Source organism: Ascaphus truei, chromosome 5 (assembly GCF_040206685.1).
Source record: "Ascaphus truei isolate aAscTru1 chromosome 5, aAscTru1.hap1, whole genome shotgun sequence".
In the NCBI taxonomy this organism is placed as follows: domain Eukaryota; kingdom Metazoa; phylum Chordata; class Amphibia; order Anura; family Ascaphidae; genus Ascaphus; species Ascaphus truei.
Window position 1 is genome coordinate 283,225,586 of NC_134487.1, and position 25,656 is coordinate 283,251,241.

At 44.7% G+C, this 25,656-nt stretch overlaps 1 protein-coding gene across 7 annotated transcripts in view; it reads left to right on the top strand.

Annotated features, from left to right (window-relative positions):
- The first annotated feature begins 3,202 nt into the window (after nt 1-3,202).
- Nucleotides 3,203-25,656, top strand: part of WNK1 (WNK lysine deficient protein kinase 1) — a 139,882-nt gene continuing 117,428 nt past the window's right edge. For 4 of the 7 annotated variants that reach the window (XM_075602350.1, XM_075602353.1, XM_075602352.1 and 1 more), the window contains exon 1: nt 3,204-4,822. In XM_075602350.1, the coding sequence (XP_075458465.1) occupies nt 4,169-4,822 (654 nt within the window). In that variant the 5' untranslated portion in view covers nt 3,204-4,168. Of the gene's footprint in view, nt 4,823-25,656 lie in introns of all 7 variants that reach the window. The other 3 variants (XM_075602349.1, XM_075602351.1, XM_075602356.1) reach the window with 2 other exon arrangements.

A 25,656-nucleotide genomic window follows, 5' to 3' on the forward strand; every position in this document is an offset into this window, starting at 1 on the left:
AGAGCGTGGGGCCTCTGTAACCGCCATGATACCCCATAAAAATCTTGCGCCCCCACTTTTGCGCACCTCTGCCATAGGACATCAACAACTGTGTGTGCAGTCCAAACGCCACTAAACGTATGAGGCAGAAAAAATCCCATGCGTTTCGTGGCAAAGCCTCCAGCCACTTTATCAGGGAATCATTTTGATGATGTGAGGAGCCTTCACCTCGAACTGCGTAGGATTTTTTCTGCCTCTTACGTTTAGTGGCATTTCGACTGCACACACAATTGTTGATGTCCTATGGTACCTAATTATTTAGAGAGCCCACTCTCCACAGTGCATTCTGGGCACTCTGATGAGGACATATGTTCTCCCCAGTTTACCCGAGTGTGAGAACTCGTTGACTGACATCATCAAGGTGGTTGTTACATCTATCGAGAGGATCTGTCATTTTCGGTATCTACTGGACTTCTGAAGTGCCTCGCTGGTTTCCTCGTCCGATGAGACTGAGGAGAACGAAGACTGCACAAATCTATAGCCCCGAGCGACTGCTGCTGAGCTGTGGAATTGCCATCAACACACAGCACCCAGGCTGAATCTTTGCACTATATGCACTTTTATTTTTACCTTGGTGTATGTGCCACACTTACACCTTGCATATGTGAATACACTTTTTTATTCATACTACACATTGAATGGTTGTGCGCTCTCTCTTTTAATTTTTTCCCTCTTAATTTATTCACAATGGTTATTAAAAAATATATATCTATATCACAGGATGGCAAAAATTCACAAATCACATATAAAAAAAAAAATCATTGGAATTGTGTCACTATTACTCATACATAGCCGCATTCATGTGAGTTCCCTGTTCACGGTATTAATACAACAATTAGCTCTTAGGCTGCGATTATAGTGAGCGCGACGGCGTGTGCGATCTCACGCGCTGTGCGAACAAAGTGCAGCAGCTGATACGGGCCGGCCATAGTGAGCGCGGGCGCGATGTATAACGACCAATCAGCAGATTTTTCAAAAGACAAATCATTTTGTTTATTCGCGCGACGGCCGCGTCAGGTGAACGGTTCAGCCAATGAGGGCAAACCAGCCTGGTGACGCGTCCACCGCACCTCCCCACCGCCTCCAGCCTCAGTGCAGTCATCGCTTGGACGAGAGGCGCACGTCCACTATAATCTTAGCCTTAGATTGTCAGTGCAATAAAGTGCAGAGGACACATTGGTATATAGCAGGATTGCAAACCTAAAAGGGAACAAAGTTTCCTTTTAAAGAGACTCATAACGGGGTAAACAATGTTGTAATTCGCCATATCCTTACATAAACCTCATATTATTTATTCAAATGAAGAGAAACACATAAGCTCTTACTGCCATTGCAAACCTTCTATTTACCAATGCATTCTTTCTCTGCACTTTATTCCACAGACACGTTAATCAGTCATCAGAGCTCATTGTTGTAGTAATACTTTGAATAAGGACTACGAAGAATGGGGCTGTATACTGTATGAGTTAGTGACACAATACCAGTGATTGCGATATCTGATTTGTGAATTTTTGCCACCCTGTGATATATATATATTTTTTGATATTGCGAATAAATTAAGGTTAATCCATAGTGCAAGCCAGGGTTTCTTTGTCTATTTTTTGCCATTTGTTATCCCCTGATCTGCACTGTTTTATATAGATACATTTATAAACCTTTAAATTCAATCTTGAGTTCGTACGTAGACTCCTTTTCTATTATTTGCTCTGTGTGCACCAGCTTGCAATTTAGGGAGTGTAACTAGGAGTTACATGACACGCAGATTATGATGTGACGCATCAAATTCTGTTACTCCATTGATATATCTTTTATTTGCATTTTTTTTTTTTAAATCGATCAAATTTTACTGCACGTTTGTTAATCTTTCAGCTCAATATTTAGGTGTTTTTTTTTTCAGTATGTTAATATCTATGATAGTGATAATATGTATTTTTGTGTCATTTTCATACATGTAATTTAAGATGGTTAAAAATATGTTAAACAAAGAATTTACAAAAAAAAAAGTCTGTCAGTCTCACACGTAGAAAACTCTTTCTTAGACTGGGGCCATGGTGCCTTTGCCCGCGCTGAAGCGTGCGGAGGCTGGGATGTGACCCGCGTGAAGCGGGTGCTTTCCCTGGCCATGGTGGATGGGCCGTGGAGGGCATTCCCGGGGGCGTCACGGAGCTGGTCCGTCCTCATTAGGCTGCGGTCCCAGTAATGTCTGTGACACGCGCGCCTGGCGGGGGGGGGGGGGGGGGGGCGGCGCGTGTCACAGCGCTAACCGCGATCTGCGGTCTGTGAGGAGAGGAGAATCTTGCGACGGGAGGGGGCGTGGTTGGGGATTTGCGGGGGCGTGGCCATTACGTCACGCGGCTGGTTCGCCCTCATTGGGTGAACCGCCGGTGGGGGCGTGACCACGCCTCCGTCGCTTGGAGTAAACTCAATTTTATTGAGTTGTGAAAAATCCTGCCGCACGGCGCGACTGCACCTTCTGCGTGACGGTGCGTAGTGGGTCCAGCCCCATTGAGGGGCAGTGCTTACACGCACAGTGCACGCCGCGCCGTGCGCACAGGCTGTACTGGGACCGCAGCCTTAGGCGGCCTGTCGCTCCAAGAAATCAGTGTCAACTAATTTCTTGCGCAACGCGAGCCCCCTCCAGCACGCCGCACGGACGCGATTACTGCCTTAAAGGCAGTCTGATCGCTCGGGACGCGTCCGCATGGTGTGGGGCACCATGGCCCCAGCCTTAAACTTGACGCAAACATAAACAGAATAGAGCAGTGCGTAAAAATAATACTGTATTTGCACGTTCTTTAGGTTGACACATCTCCCTGTCTCTTTCTGCCCCTCATACTCCTGTGTAAATATATCATAACAACTTGGTACTATATATTCTATTGTAACCTCGATTCATTTAATAGTTACCGTGCATTTCTTCACAATGAATGTGAATAGGGGCCTATACATACTCACATACTCACTCACTCACTCACTCACATGCAGAAAGGTGAATGGAGCACTCAGTAGACTACAACTTCCAAGGTGGCTTTAATGACACTCCGAATCCTGCGGACTCGCGCGAGACTCAAGCACATTCCCCGGCCAGAACTACATATCCCGGCATTCCGCGCGGCCCGGAGGGCAGGGAGTGGTGTCGCGCAGGCGCAGAGCGGTCAGTGCCAGGGGGTAGGGCGGGAGCACAGCGCTGCGGCTCGCTGTGTGGTGGTTTCCCGGAGGGGGGCGTGTCACGGCGCTCGGTGTGTGTGTCAGGGTCCGCGCCGCTGAGCGCCATTTGACGGAGAGTGTGAGGGAAGCGGCCTTATAGCCTGACACGGAGCTCGTACCGGCTGCTCCCCCGGGATCACACGCACACAGGCCGCTGCCGCCAGGGCGGACACATCTCCCCCTTCCGGACCTGAAGACTGTCAAGAGATCCCGGACCTGACATCTCCCCCCACCCCCACCCCCGTCTCCTCATAACGACCTCCCCCCAAACACACAGTCTCCTCATTACTATCTTCCCCCCGGTCTCATCATAACTACCCCCCCCCCCCAACACACACAGTCTCCTCATAACTACCCCCCCTCTTAATAACTATCCCCCCCCCCCTGGTCTCCTTATAACTACACCCCCGTCTCCTCATAACTACCCCCCCCCGTCTCAACTACCCCCCCCCGTCTCCTCATAACTACCCCCCCAGCCCCTCCCACCAGGTCTCCTCATAACTACCCCCACCCCGGTCTCATAACTACCCCCACCCCGGTCTCCTTATAACTATCCCCACACCGGTCTCCTCATAACTACCCCCACACCGGTCTGCTCATAACTACCCCCACACCGGTCTGCTCATAACTACCCCCCGGTCTCATAACAAACCCCCGGTCTCATAACTACCCCCCCCCCTCTGTCTCCTCATAACTACCCCCCTAGTCTCCTCATAACTACCCCACCTCTCTCGTATACCTTCCTCCTCCTCTCCCCGGTCCGATTTCCTGGTGTTTTCCTTTCCTACCAGGCTCATGTCGATCCTGCCCGGCTCACCGCTGCAGCATGTCCGGTGACCCGGCTCTTATCCCGCTGCCCCCGCAGGGCCCCGACCCCCGGCCCAGCTGAGACCTCTCTCCCCCCACCCCCTTCCTCCTCACCATGTCCTCTGCCCCTGGACCTTCGCACTTCCTGGCCCCTCCGCGGCCCTCCAATGGCTCCAGCTCGGACACATGTGTCGGGGACCGCTTGGCCGTCCCCGGGGAGGAGGAAGGAGGCCGGCCCGAGGAGATCCGCCGCCGCCGGCACACCATGGACAAGGACAAGGCCGAGCACCGCTTCTTCCGCCGCAGCGTTATTTGCGACTCCAACGCCACGGCCCTGGAGCTGCCCTCCAACCAGGCCATCGTTGGCTCCCCACCCGAGTCCGAGACTGGCCTGCGGCTGCACATGTCCGGAGACATCCCCGGTCTGACCCAACCGGAGCCTACGGGGCCCGATACCTTGGATCAAGGAGCAGGCCAACAGGAGGCACCCACTATCCAGGAGGCAGAGCCGGCCCCACTGGAGCAGCAGCAAGCCGAGCCCGTGGAGGGCAAGCCCGGGAAGCCGGCGGAACCGCCAGAGGAGAGCAGCCGTAGCAGCCAGGACAAGCCGGCGGATGATAACGAAGAGCTGGAGACAAAGGCAGTTGGCTTCTCCCCTGACGGACGGTTCCTCAAGTTCGACATAGAGATCGGGAGAGGATCCTTCAAGACGGTGTATAAAGGGCTGGACACCGAGACCACGGTGGAGGTGGCTTGGTGCGAGCTGCAGGTGAGGAGCCAGGGATAGAGCGAGAGATGGGGGGCAACATGTAGAGGTGGTGACATGGTAAAGGAGGGGTGAGGTCCGAAAGGGATGTCCCATGGTGGACTAATATAAGAATAACCCAAGGCACAGCAGAGGTTTCTAAATGCTATTTAGTGAGCCAAAAACGTTGGCTCATTAAATAGCATATAGAAACATCCGCAGTCTTATATTAGTGTATGTTTTGGATTTCCAGCAGGACTTCTTTCAACACAAGTGCACCGGTAAATATGAATGATTTTGTATTATATGGGGGGCAGTGGTAATTCTCCTTTTGCAATATGTCCCATGGTGAGACATGTGAGGGCACAATGTTATAGGGTGGGTCACTTCTAGAGAAAGTGTCACTGTCTGCCCAGGGGGCTTGCTGTTTTCTTATCAGTTGGGTTGCTGCATTCCTGTGGGATTCGCTGGATGCCGCTGGCGGTTCCACAGATAAATGAGTAATAATGGTGAAATGAATTGGATTCCTTTTTTTATTTATTTTCTACTTTATTTATTTATTTTCTTATCCACTATTCAGTACTATTCTAATTAAAGCTTGAAAGGTGTTCATATAAGGCTGGAAACACTGGGCATAGGGATCAGTGATGGGAGGACATCTGTGTGATGGTAGTGGGAGTTCTAGATATTAAAGGGGGTTTATCTGACAAGCATGCTAGCGATCGTCCTTGTGTTGTGGATCTAACTGAGCAGGGACTTCATGTGACTGAGCTCTCCGGCATAATCAGTCACATTATCTTCTAGTTCACTTGATACTTGGAGAAAGTTTCTCTCAGTCTTCTGGGGGCCTGATCACTCAGGAGTTTCGATCATTATTGGCTGAATTATTTCCAGGTGTTGTTAAATTTCATCTTTTAAAATCATTCCTTATGTAGTACAGACCGCATTTCCAGTTTAACATTTTGGGAACATAGAAAATACATGGGATAGCTGGTAAACTAGATGCATACATGTATTGTTGCCTCCAAATATCCTATCAACTAAAGTGTTAAGGAAACCGACTGTAAAAATAGAAATAAGCTTTTATGAGTATCTGCACAGCACGTTTAATTGGAATCAGTTGCTACATGTTTTTTCCTGGTAACATTTTATTAATAAATAAATAATAACATGTCTGCTCTGAAATGCAAATCAATACAAGTTTTAGAACTGGGAATGCCAGAATTTACATTTGCACTATTTCTCAAGAAGGTACTTACTTTGTACTCCCTGTCTTCTGTAAAAATGTGACATGGGGGAGGATGCCCTAAAATAATAGTTGTTTGTAGGGTTGATTAGTGCTGTTACTTCTTGACTATTGAAATGCTACCCTCCCCCCCCCCCCCCCCCCCAAGTGGTGTCTTCAAAACGTTGTTACTTGTTCAGAAGTACTACATCAAGCTGCACTCAAGGGGTTAGTTGGCATTTGATGGTAGGAAGAGATTAGTGAACACAGTAAAGGATACTTTGGCTATGAGAGGCATAGACAGCTCGTGTTGTCGCAGTCAGCATGTGCTGCAGTGCAATATAGTCCATGATTATTAGCTGTTTGAAACATTCTCTGAAGTTGACAAATATTGGGCACTGCATGAAACACGTGTAAAAAGGGCAATATTCACAATGGCAAAGCCCTACATTTATTTATTTATTTATAAAATATTTTACCAGGAAGTAATACATTGAGAGTTACCTCTCGTTTTCAAGTATGTCCTGGGCACAGAGTAAAACAAATAATACATGGTTACAAATACAGTTACATAAATGAACAAGGTATACATTTATATACAAGACATTGCATGCACAGTTAAAGAAAATATATATTATGAGCGTATGAAACAGTTACAGACCAGATTAAAGTGTGAGACAGCCTTAGATTTGAAAGAACTTAAGCTGGTGGTGGATATGAGAGTCTCTGGTAGGTTGTTCCAGTTTTGGGGTGCACGGAAGGAGAAGGAGGAACGTCCGGATACTTTGTTGAGTCTTGGGACCATGAATAGTCTTTTGGAGTCTGATCTCAGGTGATAGGTACTGCATGTGGTAGGGGTGAGGAGCTTGTTCAGGTAGCTGGGTAGCTTGCCCAGAAAGTATTTGAGGGTGAGACAGGAAAGGTGAACTTTGCGCCTAGACTCTAGTGATGACCAATCTAGTTCTTTGAGCATTTCGCAGTGATGTGTGTTTTAGTTGCATTGGAGAACAAAACGACAAATTGAATTGTAGAGGGTGTCAAGTTTGCTAAGGTGGGTTTGAGGAGCCGAGCCATATACTATGTCTCCATAGTCAATAATTGGCATTAGCATCTGCTGTGCAATACGCTTTCTGACCAGGAGACTTAGGGAGGATTTGTTCCTGTAAAGTACCCCTAGTTTGGCATAGGTCTTGGTTGTCAGGGTATCAATGTGCATCCCGAATGTTAAGTGGGAGTCAAACCATATGCCCAGGTATTTAAAACTAGTGACAGGTGTTAGGGTGGTTTTAGCGTTGGTTCTAATCAGGAGCTCAGTCACTGGAAGCTTTACAAATTTAGTCTTGGTCCCAAATACCATTGTTACAGTCTTGTCAGTGTTTAAAAACAGTTTGTTTTGGGAAATCCAGTTTTCGAGTCTCAAAAAGTCAGACTGAAGTATGTGTTGAAGGTCAGAGAGGCTATGGCTGTGTGCATACAGGATTGTGTCATCTGCATACATGTGTATTGAGGCTTCCTTACAAGCTGTGGGAAGATCATTAATGAACACTGAGAAGAGTAGGGGCCCCAGAACAGAGCCTTGCGGGACACCACAGGTGATATCCAGGGGGTTGGAGTTAGAGCCTGAGATGGACACATGTTGGGATCTTCCTGATAGGTAGGACTGAAACCAGTTTAAAGCATGTTTCCCTATTCCAGAGCTCTGGAGTTTGTTAAGCAGGATAGCATGATCAACTGTGTCAAAAGCCTTTGCAAAATCTAGGAATACTGCACCAGTGAGTTGTCCCCGTTCCATTCCACACTGGATTTCATTGCAAACTTTTAGCAGGGTAGTTACGGTGGAGTGTTTGGACGAAACCCAGACTGGAATTGGCTAGGGAAATTTGTCTTGGTGTAGAACTCGCTTAATTGGGAGTGGACACATTTTTCCATAACTTTGGATAGAATTGGGAGAAGTGAGATTGGCCTGTAGTTTGAGACAGTGTTTTTGTCCCCACTTTTGAAGATTGGGACAACTCTGGCAGTTTTCCAGGTCTTAGGGATATGGCCTGCAGACAGGATAGAGTTGACTATGGACGCAATTGGTTTGGCAATGGCTGGGGCACCAAGTCGTAGGAACCTAGATTGTAGTAAGTCGGGTCCACATTGGCTGCTTAGTTTTAGTTTGAGGAGCGCTTGTGTAATCTGCTCTTCAGATACTGGGCTAAATTGAAAATTGTGGGCAGTGTTGGGAGGGGGTGGGACTATAGGGGTACTCCCAGGATGAGATTCAGGTTTGGGGTTTGTGCTGCGTTTCGCTAATAAGTTAGTGGCACACCCCACAAAGTAATCATTGAATGCATTTGCAATGTCAGTGGGGTTTGTCAGAGTAATATCCCCCTTAGTGATATTACTTGGTTGTTGATGGTTAGGAGGCTGGAATATATTGTTGATAACCTTCCAGAAATTAGCTGGGTTTGATGTATTCTGGAGGAGATTGTCAGAGTAATATTGTGCTTTTGCATGCCTTGTTTGCCTTGTGCACACGTTCCGCAGGCATCTGTAGTGATTGAGATCCTTGGTAGTGCCAGTTACTTTGTAGCTTTTCCACAAGGCATCCCTGAACTGGTAGAGTGCTATAAGGTCAGGTGTAACCCATGGAAGGTGGGCCCCCCGTACCCTTATTTTGCGTAGTGGAGCATGGGTATCGCAGAGTTTTAAGAACTCGGATTGGAAATAGTCGAGCGCAGAGTCAGGGTCGGGAATTAAATCGATTCTGTGCCATGGGCAGTTGGTAAGGTCATCCAGAAACTGTTGTGGGTTAAAGTTTTTAAATGTTCTAGTGAGGAGAACTTTGGGGCTTGAATGGGGCGGTTTAATTTTCCTTACACAGTACACTATTGCATGGTCACTGAAAATGTCAGGAAGGATGCCAGAGGATTGGATTCTGCTGGGGTTTGAGGAGAGAATCCAGTCTAGCAAGGAATGGTTATGCGACTTCAGGTTTATTCGTGTGGGTTGGGAAATGAGTTGCGATAGGTTAAGTGACTTGAGTTGTATCTGGATTTTGTGGTTTTTAGGGTCAAGCCAATTGAAGTTGAAATCCCCAAGAACTAGCAGCTCACTCTTCTCATTCAGAGAGGAAATGGAGGCAAGAAATTGGGTGATATCAGTCAAGGATTGTAGAAGGGCTTTAGGGGGGCGGTAGATGCCAGCAAGCAAGATGGGCTTAGAAAAGGGGAGGCAGATTTTGCCAACTAGAGTTTCAAAAGAGGGTGGACTTGGTGGGCAATGTAGCAGTGTAAATTGTAAGGTGTCTGCAATATAAAATAACACCCCTCCTCCTCTCTTTGACCTATCTCTCCTAAAAATGGAGTATCCCTGAATGGCGATATTTGCATCAGGGGTTTTAGAGGATAGCCATGTTTCTGTAAGAACGATGGCTTTGGGTTTATGCATAAGGCACCATGCCCTTAGTTCGTCTAGTTTGGGCAGCAGGCTCCGGATGTTTATATGGGCGACAGATAGCCCTTTTTGGAATTTAAAGGTGGAATTCTCAGGGGCATGGGACAGAGCTGAAATGGGAGGACCTGGGTTAGTTTCAATATCACCTGCTAGAGAGAGTAATAGTATGAGAAGAAATTTGGGTAGTTGTTTACAAGTTGTAAATTTGTGGTGTTTTCCATTAGAGTGAGCAGTGGTTGGTGTGCTGGTTTTTAGAGTTCTCCACCAACATTCAGTAGATAGTGCAAGGCTTTTGAGTAGTCCAGGGTGTATGGTGATGTTGGGTGCGGGCCAGGATGGAGGAGTTTGTAGTGGATAGAGGGAGTAACATCTCCATGAGGCCAGGAGAAAGAAAAAAGTTAGAAGACATAGCAGGTTCATGATGCCAGAGGTAGGCAGTGTTGCATGGAGCTGTTATGAGCAGAGTGAGTGTGTGCAGACTAAACAGCAGGGGTGAACCTGTACCTTGTCATGTGTTTTGGATCCAATAAGGCGCTGGGCACGTCTTTGTTGAAATTCTCATACTTTCTGGAGATGGTAAAGAAGTGTTGTGGTTGTGGGGTTTTGCCAAACTTGTAAGCATATGCAAATTATGTAATATTTGCAAAACACCAAATGCTCTTCCACGGCTGCTAAGTGCAGTGATACGTTGGCTAACAAATCTGGGAGCGCTTTTTCACATCTCACTATGACTCTGTAGCATCCAGAAACGGGATAGAAATAACAGGATGCAATATCAGATACAATGGCTGAGTGTCTCCTCTCTGTAGTTTATAGTCAAAAGGTGGCAAATCATTGAAGGCAGTGATTACACCTGCACATCAGCCTGAAGACTCCTTCCATGTCTGTTTCTGGATCTTGGCATAAACACAGTTGGTGGCAATTTATAATGAAATATAATTATTATGCTAATTGTCGAATAATTGCCTTGGTGCTCATGAAATACAATTCATATTTATATAGCACCAACCAGGGATATACTGTAGTACTGTAATATATACTCCACTGCAAACAGTGATTGAACAACTATTAACACAAGTGTGAGGATGATACTTTAAAGTTATAGTTACCCCCCACATGTTAGTTTTTTATTAAATATCACCCTTATTGTACAATATTGTGTATTTTCACCTTTCTACATTTTCCATGCTCACTGGGTTTGAAACTGTTCATCAGAGGATAAGAGTTTAATTATTTCGCTGAAGTCTGCATAGTGTGCTGCGTGGTGGAGTATACATATACAGCAAAAGTTGCCATGTGATTGGCCTTTAAAAATAAATAAATGGCAAAATAAAATGAAAAAAGGATTGGGTGGGGGCGGGGGGAAAGGTAAGGTTGGTATTCTGTTTTAATCACTTTGCTTCACAAAAAGCAACATTAAAACAGAATCAGGCACTGTAACCAGCCACAGAGACTGACCGGTTAAGGCCTTGATTATAGTAGGTCCTGCTCTGCGCGCCCTCGTGACATCACGCGCGCAATGCGCACACCCCGCACTGCAGGCTGGTGGTGACAGGGAGGCATGGCGGAGGCGTGGCCCGACGTCTTGTGAGCGGTTTGCCCTCTTTGGCTGAACGGCTCACGTGACTCGGCCGTCACTCGGAAAAATCAATTTCAGATGCCTGCTCAAAATTGGCGTGCTTGGACGCCTCGTTCGGCGCACTCAATTGAAAATATGCATTTGTTTTGGCGGTGGCGCGCCACAATTATAATCACGGCCTAAGTCACAGCCGCTCTTTGAGGAGTGCGGGGGAATCGGAGAACAGGAGGCAGAGGGCGAGCACCCCAAGTCCACCCCTGCTCTCAATATACACTATGGTTGGGAGATGAGTGCCAGACCCCATTATGTAGTGTTAAGAGACCACATGGAGCTCACTTTCAATATAGGACACTTTGTGTGTGTGAAAGGAGGATTCGCATGCATAGATATGTTTATAGTCTTAGGGATACAAACACTTTCTAACCTTGTGATCCATAAATGAGATAATTAAGATGTTTGGAACAAAACACGAGTTACGTAAACAGTCATGTTGAGAGAACAGTTAATTTTTACATAAATACAGGACTCATGATGTTTTCCCAGCAGAATTTTTGATTTATTAAAGGGCAGATCAGATGGTTTTACTTAATTCCCAAATTCCCTGTTTTTACTAAAGAGATATAAATAGATTTAGGCCACTGTTTTAATGCAACAATCCCTCTTATGCCGCGCTTATAGTGCTGGCGACAATGCCAGTGACGTCACTAGAAGGGGCGGGCCGCACAATTTGATTGGTTTAGACACAGTCACATGTGGCGACTCTCTAAAAAATCAAATTTACCCGGATTTCAATTTTTTTTAGACGCACCGTCGCACTTACTATAAGTGCTTGTGACGTAGTTAATTTATTTTGGAGCGCCGTCACAAGGCACTATAAGCGCAGCCTTAGTAGCCCTATAGAGGAGTTGTGCTATCTTTCCCCCTCAGCATGTCCTGCTCTTTCAAAAAACGCTGCTCTGGGGAGAGCTTTATTTTAAATTCCTTGACACTTAACACTTCAAACTCTTGTGAACGAAGCACCAGAGTTAATAAATTAAAACCACATTGGGAAAGTAAGAAGAGATCTTCTCCTACTTATAGTAAGTGCGACGGTGCGTCTAAAAAAAATTGAAATCCGGGTAAATTTGATTTTTTAGAGAGTCGCCACATGTGACTGTGTCTAAACCAATCAAATTGTGCCCAGGACATACTTGAAAACGAGAGGTAACTCTCAATGTATTACTTCCTGGTAAAATATTTTATAAATAAATAAATAAATAAATAAAGGAAGTACATTTTGCGATCAGCATGAACTGCTGCATTAAACAACCATCTATTTCTGTGGTTTCCAACTTTCTTTTGGTTAAGTAATTCTGAGGAACCCTAACCAACCCACTCCGATCGCGCGTCTGTGATCAGATGCATTGTAAATTCGTCTGTATTTGATACAATTTTTAAATGACCAGAAAATTGCAGGGAACCCTTTAGGGGATGCCTGGGGAAACCAAGGTTTCCTAGGAACCCTGGTTGAAAAACACTGAATCTATATAATGTAAAAAAAAAAACCTATCACTGCACAGGCAGGAGAGCAAAATCAGTTGCTAATGTGTTGGACCCATGGGGACCTCGTTTGAGCATGGCTCATTTCCTGTGTGTCTTACTAATCTAAATTGGGAAAGAAACATTCTGGTTCCTGTAGCCATGCCCTTGGTGTAACCCTGTTGAGATCACTAGTCCGTTTCGCACGCCCTCTCATGGCCTTGGTTTGTTAATCCCAGCGCACACTGGGTTCCCGTGCAGAATACTCCTGTAATCCCTGCCTGGCTGTGTTTGGGGGGGTCTAAGAGGCACATCATGGCTGACCACGTTACTAAACCTAGGTCAACGTTGCCGGGGCAGTGACTGGAGTTTCCTTGGCTTTTTTTCCTCGCTGTAAATGATCGTTTGGTGCTGGGTGGGTTTGTTAATCCATTACATCACCTGCTTATCTATTCAAGTCCACAAAGTGCCAGTTTGCGACATTGACTGTCACATGTGGCCGATTGCGAAAGGAAGGTGACAAATCCACAAGTGGAGCAAGGAACTGGAAGTGCTGAAGGAAGCCGAACGGATGTTGGTTTCCTCCTCACCCGGAGCAGTAAGAATGAGCTGTAACAAAGAATGAGCATTTCCACCACACTCTGCTATGAATGAGCAGGAAAGGGAGGTTATCAGAACTTGGCCCCAGGTGTGCAGGTGAAACTCAATATTTGGACTTCTCAGCATTACCAGTGAGTCAGAGTTCTAGGGAGTGTAACAACAATTATATTCGTTTGCAAATACTGTGTTTAATTGGCCCTCGTGTAACGTTTGCAGGAATTCCAAACTGATTAAGGGAGTTGATATATTCCTATTTATACTAAAATAGTGTATAAAATGGGAATCTTATTGTTCATGCACTTTCCAGTAATAAATTGGTTTTACTCTGGAGTTGCAAGTTAAAAATAAGCTTGCTTTTTTTTTTCTTCGATTGTTATGAATACAAACTCTCTAGCCTGGTGATCCAAACATTTTCATTCTACCTTATGGAACAAAAGCCAACCATATAATAATAATAATAGCATGTTCTTGTATAGCGCTACTAGTTTTATGTTTACAAGTTTACAGAGACATTTTGCAGGCACAGGACCCTGCCCCATGGAGCTTACAATCTATGATTTTGGTGCCTGAGGCACAGGGAGATAAAGTGACTTGCCACAAGGAGCCGACACCGGGAATTGAACCAGGCTCCCCTGCTTCTCAGTGCCAGTCAGTGTTGTTACTCACTGAGCCACTCCCTCTCCACCATATAAACAGACATACATCTATATCATACACAGATTGAGGGAGGAATATCCATTTTTAATAGTGCTTTGCGGCCCAGGGGAAAGATGTATTTGTATAGCCCCCTCTTGGAGGACTACTAGTTTCTGTAAAGGATTGATTGCCTTAAGGGGTTAACTGATGGTTACTCCCCCCTCCCATCATGTGATGTATAATGTCAATTCTAGTGTATATATAACTGCCCCATATGTTCTAGAATGGGGTTCTTCAGAGTTCTGCCTGGGGTCCTCGCTGTGAGTCCTGTAAATAGGTTTGTGTGTTTAAGATGTCCTGTCATCCGTTGTTGTTGTTTTCCAGTTGGTAACGTGCCTCTTCAAAGCTAGTGCCTGTGGAAGGAACAGGAAACCTACGTTTGTGGGAGAGAGATGCCAATTGCCCTGGTCTCATAGGGTTGCCCCTACCACAGCCTGACCGCCACTGTCCTAGGTTTGCTGTTACTGCAGCCTGCGCTCACATTGAACCAGCCCATCCAGTAGCGTCTCATTGCTTCCTAACCAACCAGCAAGCTGTTTCCACACCATTCTTCTCAATGGGTACTTAAAGCTGCAGTTCAGTCTTTTTTTTATTTTATTTATTTTTTTACTTCAATAGTTTTATGTGTGCAATCTCTAATTACCTAAAGAACTGTATAGCTGCCAGTCAATTCGTTCTCCGTGTATTGATAGGTCAAAATTTGGTGACATAATTAGTGAAGGGATCTTTTTATATTCTGCTTGTCTGTCAGTGGAAGCTCATGAATATTCATGAGCATTCCTGCACTGACATGTGCTAGAGGGAGGGCAGGGCTGGGCTGACAAAGGGGTGTGCCAGAGCTTGTGACAGGACATGAAGGGGCAGTGCCTTAGCAAATGGCTGTTAAAATAGAATACAAGAAAATTGGTCTTTCAAAGTTGTTTTTTTAAAAACAGAAAATGCTAAAAGTATTTTTTCTTACTACAGAACTGATTTATTAAAAAAAAAAACCACACATGCAGGATATTGACTGAACTGCAGCTTTAAGTCATGCAATACCCCTGAATAGGACTGCGACCTTCCAGGGGAGGAAGTCCCGAGTATTATTGTTTTCCACGAGTTTTGTCACAATGTTATCGTATGTCAGTTTGTTAAGGCTGCGTCCATAGTAGAACGCGCTAGCTTCCGCGCTCTTTCGTGACCCGGTGTCGAGCTAGAAATACAAACTTGCACCGGTCTTCCTCTAACGCTATATGTTACACTATGCGCATATGCATTGGCGTCCTAGCAGCTCGCGCCGTATCCTGCACTGTGGACGCAGCCTATGGCATGTTCTATAGTGCGTAGGAGAGGGGAGCCGACAGATTGCGGCGAAGATGAAGAAATTCACCTTTTCGCGCCGCTACGTGCGTGCGTGCGTGCGTGCGTGTGTGTGTGTAAATAATTGCACAAATAAATAAAAAAAATTATTAAACTTTTTTTTCATTAAAAAAATTCTTACTAAAGACTTAATTTCACACACACACACGCACGCACGCACACACACGCACACACACACATATATACGCACACACACACACACACACACACATATATACACACATATATACACACACACACACATATATACACACATATATACACACACACATATATACACACACACACACACACACACATATATACACACATATACACACATATACACACACACACATATATACACACACATATATACACACATACACACATATATTCACACATATACACACACACACACACATACATACACACATACACATACACATATACACACACACTTACCTGCAGCTCCTGGCACTATATGCAGGAAAAGCATGCGGCACACGCACGTTCGCATAGGAACGTGCGGCCGCATCCTGTATATAACAGCCCTAAGACAAACAATACATTTCCAGCACTCCCACGTGATGAATGAAAGCAGCCACTGTGTTAAATAAGGCAATTATCTTTAATCAATCACAAAAGACCACAAAACGACCATATTACCCAGTAAAAAATGGTATATCATTTACAGTGTTCCCATCAGCTGATGGAACATTATCTGATGCAGAGAATACAAATACTCAGAGCTTCACCTATAAGGTGTTTATGTTGATGACGAAAAAGACAGATATCCATAGGTGTGAATAAAGTATATACAGTGGGATAAAGGCAAAGTATATGCAGTAAGGTGTGGGGGGTGTAAGCTCTTGAGGTGTTATGCACAGAATGAACAGGCAGATGCAGAAAATAGTAATAAAATTGTCTTAAAAAATATGGTACTCATAAGTAGTAGAGGTAGGTAGAAGGCAAAACACGGTCCTATAGCTGTCTGGTTTTCGAGCCACGATGTGGCCATTCTAGCCTGTTTCTCAAACCAAGAGGATTTGTGGTACTTCCAAAGGATGAAAAACAGATCTTTCAAGAAGTAACTATTTTGAAATCAATGGCAGTAATGTTTTAGTCACAAGCTACAGCGATAATACTCTCTGGCTTGTGGAATGTACAGCGTCTGGGGTCTAACACCAAGATAATTACTTTGTTTAACACATTAGTGATCGTTTTCATTCATCACGTGGGAGTGCTGGGAACGCATTGTTTCTCTTGGATTATTTGGGATTTTGTTAAGGGAATGTCCACTATTCTCGTGCACCCGAGCTAAATATATTTTTCTTATATTTTACTCTATATCAACGTAGTGCTGTCGCCCGCTCTTGTTTTATAAGACATGTGAAGTGTTTGACTCTCCATAAAGCACCTTTTTTTTGTTTTACAAAAGTTCCTGACGCCCATCTTTTTCCTCCGTACTTTAATCCACACCCAGCCTGCACCCACCCAGCTCCTTGTGACCGCCTGGGAACGAGCTTTGCCATTGTACCTCATTAATCTGACGTGACCTCGTTTAGAGCCAGATAAGGAGGGTTACATATGTAAACAACATAAAACAATATAGGAACAGTGTGTTTCAGCTTTTGGTCTGTAGAACAAGGTAATTCATCTCCACATCCTTGTATGAGAACAATGTTCACACGTGAGGAAGCTTTGCACAACATTTCCTCTTTGCATTTGACATTATTTGCTGTTTTCTCTGACACTGCAGAAGGGTCTTTACATTGTGTTGTTGCTCTTCCTTACTCCCCTGTGTCACTTGGATGACAGATCTGTTTGTGCTCATTCTCTGCAGTTTTATTTTGCGTCGGAAGGGTTACATAGTTGGGGAGGGACGATGTGAAAAGGTATGAGACACGTCATAGGTAACATAAGGAGACCTCATTGGGTCGCGTGTAGAGATGCGTAAGGGCGTAACGAGAGTTGAGATATGGCGGTGCAGAGCCTTAAAGGAGGATTATTTTACAGTTTATACAAAGTTATTAATAGGAAGCCAGCAAAGAGATTTTAGAAAGTCAGAAGCAAATATGAGTCTTGAAGAGCAGGATAGGATTCTAGCAGCAGCGTTTTGAATGGATTGTAGGGGAGAGAATGTGACCGTTCTCATTTTAGTAGTAGAGGAAGGGACACATCTTTGTAATATTGTGGAAAAAGAAATGCGTGTGTGTGTATCCCCACATACATGTATGGGGGGGGAGGGGGAATGCACACACTACTTTAAACTGCATGCCTCTGTAGTTTGATCACCCCTCTGAGGATGAAAAGACATAGCAGCACTGCTGGATCGTCCAGAAGAGAATGGGACCATGCGTCACGGGCGGACTCCACACATGACATGGCTCGCATGGCATTGTGGCTCATACCTAATGCCCAGCACCGCTGGCCTCTGCGTTCTGCCCTATTTCACACATTATATTTAGCCTGCCCTTGCCATTGATTCCTAGAAAGTGATATTCATTGTGCTTGATGAGCGTGATGCCTTGGTCCTAATAAATAATAGCACCATTTCGCACCAATAGACTCTTTACTATTGTACAGATTAATAGATACTGGAACCTACCTCTGTGCTAACAAGATACTTGATATTTAACACCAAATGGAGGTTTCTGGGAGGATGAAGTAGCCTGTTTTTAACAACATTGCCTTTAAAGTTGGTGAGGCCAGTTGGTTTTGGGCCACGTTTACTAAGCAGTCCTTCTCCATAAGATGCCTTCAACACCAGAGGCTTCTTTACAGCCTATTGTGCCATGAGGTGTCTTATGGAGTAGCACGGCTTAGTAAATATGGCCCTTTAACTCTCTGCTTCAGGCACCAAGTTTGGATTGTTTGTTCTTCGGGGGCCTAGAAAATACTATGTACAGCACGGTTTACACACGGCTATAAAAGAAATAAAAAAATTATTTAAGACCATTAAAATATGGAATTTACAATCCAAAGGAAAGTAGCAGCTCACTTAGGCTAAGGTCCCGCTGCCTCAGACCACGCGGCCGCACTGCCTCAGACCACGCGGCCGCACTGCAGACAGGCAGCGTGTGGAGAGGCACTTGACCGCGATATGTGTTCTGTAGGAAGCCAGGGGGGGGGGGGGGTGAGATGAGATGAGACTGTGGTGCTGTCCAACCCCCCCAACCCCCCCAACCCCTCACCCCACACACAACACATACATATACACACATACATATACACACACTTTCCCCCCGCAGCTCCTTCCCTGCTCCCCTCCCAAGCCGCCTCCCTTCGGTAGCTCCTTCCCTCATTCCCTCATTGGCTGACTACCGCACCACGTGACGCGTCAGAGCTGCAAATCCATAGGAGCTTGCAGCATCGGCCGGCTGACGCGTCACAGCACGCAGTCAGCCAAGTCTGGAGCCAGCGGGGACCTCCAGACCACAGGAAAGGGGCTTGTGGCCCGCGGCCTCACGCGCTGCCGGACGCAGTGGGACCGAAGCCTAAGGTGCTATTGTGCCCGGAGTGTGTCCCAACAGCTGGAACGCTCCTTTTCCCAAGTCAGTAGTGGGAGACGGTGATGTGTTGATCTCCCCCTTGAATTGTGAAAGAGTGGAACAGTCTAAGCTATATCTGACAGATGGGATCGTTATATCCATGACAACAGCCTAAACCAATCGGAATGCTCGGCTTCTGAATATCCCGTTTACAAAACTCACTTTTGGGGGGGGGGGGGGGGGTCTGCATTTTTTTTTTTATAACCGCATTGTGATTGGTTAGTTTTACAGCTCTCATTTTATAATTGTTTAAAATATGCATTAAACATCAGAGTTGCTGTAAAATGGCATGATATGGATTTTCTGTGAAGTCCAAATTAAAGATGACGGTTTACGTGACACCAGACTTTGTGTCTGGTCTGGCTGTTGTATGTTCATTCAAATAAACACTTGCAAAATATTAAAGCTCGGAGAACCATTTTCAGAGCAGTGTTCCTACTAACTGGATTTTTGCAATCACATTTGAAGATACTCTGCATAATCTCTATTTGAAATGTGAAAAACATGGTAATTTGGGAAATAAAGTTTGCTTTGTTTCAGGCAAACATCTTCCCCCCTCTGCTTTTAAAGTGTTTTTTTTTTTGTTGGAACCCTATATTTTTATGGCACCCAAAAATATTCTTTGTAAATGGCACCAAAATACTGGTGGAATGGAACATTTCACAATAAAATATTTTAATCTGAAAGCCGTTGGTCGGTGCCTAACCCACCTCCGCTTCCTCCCTTTTGCTGCTCATGCTTTGGCTCTCTGAGTCTGTTGAGAATGTGGTTCTGCACACAGTGCAACCAGACAGTAGATGCTGTCAGTGACTGCTGTGTGCAGCACCTTCCTCTTGTGGTTTCTGCTTGCTGGTAATTCTGTGCATGCGAAGGTTCAGCAGATCTGCACGGGGGAGGCGTGAAGTCGCCGCGTTTCCCGAGACGCTGTACTCGCACTGCTGTATTTGCATGCAGGGTGTCGGGCACTGTGCCATGCTCAAGGACTGTGGCTGGAACTCTACTTCCAAAAGAAGGCATCACGTACGATTAACCGCTTAGATTCCAGATGAATCTGCAGTGCCTTGTAACACTTGCCTATGTTGGTAGTAGTGGTTATTTCACTGGAGGTGTTTATTTTATTTTTATTTTAGCAACGTCATAGAGCCTTCTTAAATATTAAATTGGACAAACATACCACATGCTTCGCTTTACTTTACATGTTTCAACTTGGTCACAAACTTAATTTGAATTCAGCAAGTTTAAATTTTTTTTTTTTTTTAAGAAAAATAGCAACTTTTTTGTTTAGATTTAATGAATTCCCCTTCCCCCCCAAAAAAAGTGCCTCTGGCTCTAATGCTAGTATCCGTCTGCATTCCTCCCAGGTCTCTGTGCAGGTCCCTAACCAAAGCAGAGGTTAGGGTATTTATGGCCCTTTTTGAACTTGGGGTTTTGGGTTTAAATGTTAAACTTGTAAACTGTTAAAGTGTTGATCCAAGCTGTTTTCTTCCTTCATTTAAAAACAAAAAACAAAAAACAAAAAAAAACAGAATTCATGCAGGTGGCTTCTGGAGCTGTACCCCCATTAATTTCAGCTCCGGGAACCCCCTGCTTCAATTCTGTATTAAAATAATGAAGAAAAACTGATTGGATTGCATCTTTAAACTCTTTAATAGTTACTTGTGACTGTTGGGTTGTTGTTGCTATTATATTGCAAGTCCAATATTGATATTAAATGTGATTTCATGTTTAAAAGGCCATTCATTTTGTTTCCCTTTTCTTTGTTTAACGCCCCCCGCCCTTTCCCTTTCTGTTAAAATGGTCGTGCCAAGATCTCTATACGGTTCTGGGTACTCGGCTCCTCTGACGGGATGAGATGGTGTTTGGGGATTATACTAACGCTTAGTTATTTTCTTCCCTTTTCAATGCTTCTGAAAAGTGCAGAGCATATAACAAGCTCCTTTTTGTTTTGCTGTGAGGTTCCCACTTCCCTTTTCTGCATGCAGAGACCAGTGTCTCCACCACAGCTCAATGACAGAACTTTGTGCATTGGTCGATTTGCTTGTATAAAGCACTATATGTCTGCACTGTAAAGCTTGCTGTTTCTCTCCCCCCCCATGACACGTTCCCGATTGGTAGAGGGCTTTTAATCATATGCCACGTTCCAAAAGAACTTTTAACAATGAATGAAAAATATGTTGCATGGTTTTCAGTCTGTTGGGACTCCACACTGGTCACTAAGGTGGTGGCACTTTTAAAGCAAGGTTGTTTACTTTGCTGGTGGTCAGGGCAACTTGGCATGTGTGATTGCAAGTCCTATTATTGTGATCTGTAAGTGAGGCTCGGCAGCAAGAAAGTGTGATGATGGCCTTCCATCGGTCCTTTATTATTGGCCCCTCATCCTGGATTATAAATAAAATACCTGAAGTAGATGGCATCAGAAATGAAAAGCAAAGCGTTTAATTGAGCTCCGAGGCCTAGTTTTCAGAACACAATATTACATGTAACGGTCTGGTAAAAGAAAATAAATAGTGTGTGTGTCTGTGTCTGAGTCCCTGCTGGTGCTGAGCGTGCTGGCGCTCAAAGCGTGCGTGGCGGGTGTCCTGCGTCTGCTCGCGCGCGGGGGGAGGGGGGAGGGCGGCATTACCGAATATTGAGCGAGCGGGAAAGTATAACATTTTTATTTACCTAAGCACATCGCGTGTGTGCACGCCCATACCCGCGTGCGCATTGCGTGAGCGGGGACTTGTGTATGTATGTGTGTCACCTCGCCAAGCACCTCCCGCTCAGCGCTAGCGGGGCCGCAGCCTAAGGCCTGGGACATAGTAAAGTCAAGCTCGCTGAGCAGATGCACAAACCCCCTGCATCTGTCATCAGCGTGGCTATAGTTTCCCCTTCCGCATGCGTGCGGAGGCTCTGAAACTTTGCCGAGACAGGCAAGTTTCAAATTTGCAGCTCGAGGAAGCCTCCCGCTCCGCCTCCTGACACGCCTCCACCCCGCCTCCACCCCACCCCCAGAGCGCGCTCACTGCCTTGTCTGCAACGACAGAAAAAAGCACCATTTTCAGCAGGCGAGGCAGAACAGGAGCGCGCCTCAGCGAGCTTCAATTTACTATGTCCCAGGCCTAAGTTATTTAAGGGACGGCCCTTGAAGTACATAATGTTGCCTAAAACTGATATACGTGATACAGTAAGCATGTGTGGAACACACTTCAGGAATTCCCATAATCTAAGGCAGTGCTTCTTAACTTTTTTTTTTGAGTCACCCCTAATCATATTGCTTAATTGCTGTGGCACCCCCACAACAGGACATTTAGGTCACAGGAGACACAGGACAGACAGACTGTCAGTGACAGGAGACTGAGCACAGTGTCACAGAGGAGCACCCCTCCCGAGCCTCAACTCCCTCCTGCCCATGCTGCTTCCACCTCTTCTTAGCCACACCCCAAAGGCTCCTGACACCAGCCTCGTATTGGCTGCATTACCCTGCAGCAGCCATCAGGATGGAGGAAACTGTCCAGCCCCCTAGCAACTGTCCTGCTTTCTCCTTGCTATGGGAGAACGTAGAAAGTCTGTGGCACCCTTTTGATCCTCTCACAGAACCCCGGTTTGGAAACCCTGAACTAAGGATTAGCACCAAGGCCCCAGTGGCTGCTGAAAAGTGCACAACAGTGGCCATGTTTAATATGTCTGTTATAAATGAACTTCAATTAAGTCTGGAACTAGTCGCCAGCAATTTACACACAATATAAAATATTGCTGAGGATGAAAATCGAAAATGGCCAAGTAATTAGCTTTAATTCCTGCAAATTACGCATCTCTTCAAAAACACAATTTTGGAAAGCCTGAACTATCAAGGACAATTGTAACTGCTCAATTTCCTCGGTCCATTGCCGGAACCTCCTCTGCGAACCAGTCTTCCTTTGTGCTTCAGCTGGAGAAGCGCCAGAAGAACGCAGATCCTGTAACTGCCTCGCTACAATGTGTTTTTAGGACCCTCCTCTGTTACACAAGGATAATGCCACAATAACCAGAGGAAGCTTTCTTTTTCCAGAATGTTTGCGCCTGGAGACAGTTGTTTAGAAATGTTTAATATGATGCCAATTGTGGGTTCGTCGGTATGATCTGAAAGAGTTCCTAATTGTATCCCTAAGAAGACGATTGCCTGCGTTAGTTGATTAACACACATTCCCAGCTAGCTCAAACTCCTACACCCTGCGTTAGTTGTCAGAAAGCGAACCGAAATTGGTCATTCTCAAGTTACTTACACTAAATCGTTTAATAAGAAACATTTAATAGTAAATGTAAATGGGAGATTATTGTATAGAAGCATACAAATTGTGACACAGTCAAAATCGAAGTGGCCGCTTGTGTTATGCCGCTGCACTATGTTCCCTTTACAGCACTGAGGAGGTAAAAGTATTTGTTTGAGTGCAGACATGTGACAATGAATTTGCTGTTGTAGAGAACTGTCTGCATAGTGATGCATGGAATTGCTATGCATCTACACCTATTTTATCTGTAAGTTGCCGCAAAGCGTTACCAAGTCCATGTTTATGTTTGCCGCTAGGATTCGGATCTCAGCAACAAGTTCTCTTGGTCCGTTTTGTTAGGTGAGCAAATTTGGGGTTACATTTTGTTTTTAAATCTAAGCTGGCGAGGCTTGTACCCCTTATTATATGAGAAGTCTTGGCCAAGGCAAAGCTTTTACACCAACCACCACATCTTCATAACCTGGACTAGAGAATTAAATGGTGGACAGGAGTCAGATTTTCCTCCTGCTGCCTTAGCTTTATAATATCAGTAACACACAGCCCCAGGTTCCGTGCTAACTCCTCTGTGTAACACTATTGCCAGAAACTGATTATTGCTCAACTCATTGGTGTATTATAAAGCTCTGTTCTGCAAGGAGAGTTTGAATTCTTGCTCGGCCGTGCTCATCGTTACATACTTTTTTTTTTTTTTTTTTGACACTGAAGGTCAGATCAAAAACTGCTTCAGTAGATATAAATGTTACGATTTTGCAACACGGGCAATCTATCATCTTTTGTTCCTCTTTGTGTGTTGGAGTACATGGGAGGATGTAATGTTCTTTAATATTGTACATTAATCAAAATAAATGATTGACAACCTTCCAGAGAACCGGTTTCTTGCATGGTTTTTGCAGCTCTTGTTCAAGTACGTCAAGCAATTTAGGCAGGGCTACAGGCTGTTCTAGCACCCAGCTGAAGGTTTCTCATGCATGTCCAAGTTAAGTAAAAACTAAATGGTGCAATTAAAACCGAAAAGTAGCAGGTAACTGAAGGATTTATATCAGCTGGCGTTGATCTGCCCATTAATCTTTTATATTGTGGTCACTTTGCACTTGCTGTTGGTACAATCTTGAGTACAATCGGACTAGTTTAACGTTGATCAAATCCTCCCCTACTTACACAATATTTTTATTTTTTGAAGATCAAAGTCCCCCTTTTCAGGCAAGATGTGGTACATCTACCAGTAAATTGTTAGCTTTGCTCTGTCTTTTGTTTGCAAAGTAATTGTTGTACTCGTTGGTGAAACAGATAACCCCAACTAGCGGATATGCTTGATTTCCGTGTTCCTGCTGAAAAGCAAAGCATTGCTTTTTCACAAATATATAAGATAAGTAAACCAGTTACTTTAAGGGTGATTGCATCTTTCTAAGGAAGCCAATTACATTAATACGTTAAACCTTCCTCTTTTTTTTATTATTTTTCACGTTACATTGAACTGCCCCTTTTAAACCTAAGGGGTAAAGAAGCAAACCTGGTAACTGCTTCTTGCAATCGGTCTTCTATGAGCGGTGCTTCCCTAAGCCTATGGAATTAAAGGGCAACAATCCACGGTTCTCTAAAGCCCTTCAGTGGTTGAGCCTGTCGAAGATTGGAGTAGACTGTGCGTATTACCGTGCTCCTCCCTTTAGAAGTATGCTGTTGGTAAAAGGATTGGCCATATATATATATATATATATCTGTATCTATCAAAAGAACAGATCCTGCGCTCCTACTCATTTGGGCTAAAATATACTAGTGACATGCTTACATTTGGAACCTAAGTCTGTCTGACAAAGTAGTCATTTGGTTGCATCTTTTGATCAAAACATAATTCAAGGCTGCCAACCTCCTCAAGGTAGACTCCATTTAGCAGGTACCTACACTGAATATATGTAATTACTTATTGTCCCGTGGACTAAACTTTGTGAAATATGTGAAAGTGCCCTGAAGGGGTTAAATAAATGGAGCGTATGCTTTTGTGTGATTTAGTGCAATTAAAAGCTGGCTAAAGTCAGTATCGGAGTTCCCTTATAATAAAGGGGAACTGTGGGTGTACAACATACCCTAATGTGAAATATTAAAATGTACAGCTTTCTGTCAGCCATAGACACTCATTTGCTCTTTAGTGGAGGGTGATGTGTAGACTGACAATGAGGTGTATTATACTGTCATGCTAATTGGAGTATTGGTAGGGGCTCTATCCCAAAGGAAGGAGCCAAACAACTCCAGGAAGATTAGAGTAGATTAATTAGGGTTTATAAAGTTTGTTTAGTGTTGGACCATACTTGCTCCTTTTTTGTTTTTTGTGTGTGTGGTAAAATGGACAAATGTATCTGGAATCGGAGGATCCCCTGGAGGGACAAGCGAACACTTTCCTCCCTTTCATCAGAGCAGCATGACGGAGAGATGAAACTTTTCCGGAGGAGTCCTTTCTGACTTTCTAGGTCACATGGGAGACAGTCAAGTACCAGGCTTGTTTTGCTCGAACGTGTAGGAGCTTGTGCACTGACACTTGGTTCCCACGTTGGCTTCTGGGAAATGGAAATGCTAGACTGCATGCAAAGCATTTGATCAGAGACATCTCAAAACCATTGTATATCACCAACTGAGAAGATGTTTTATTTAGTTCCAAATAAAGG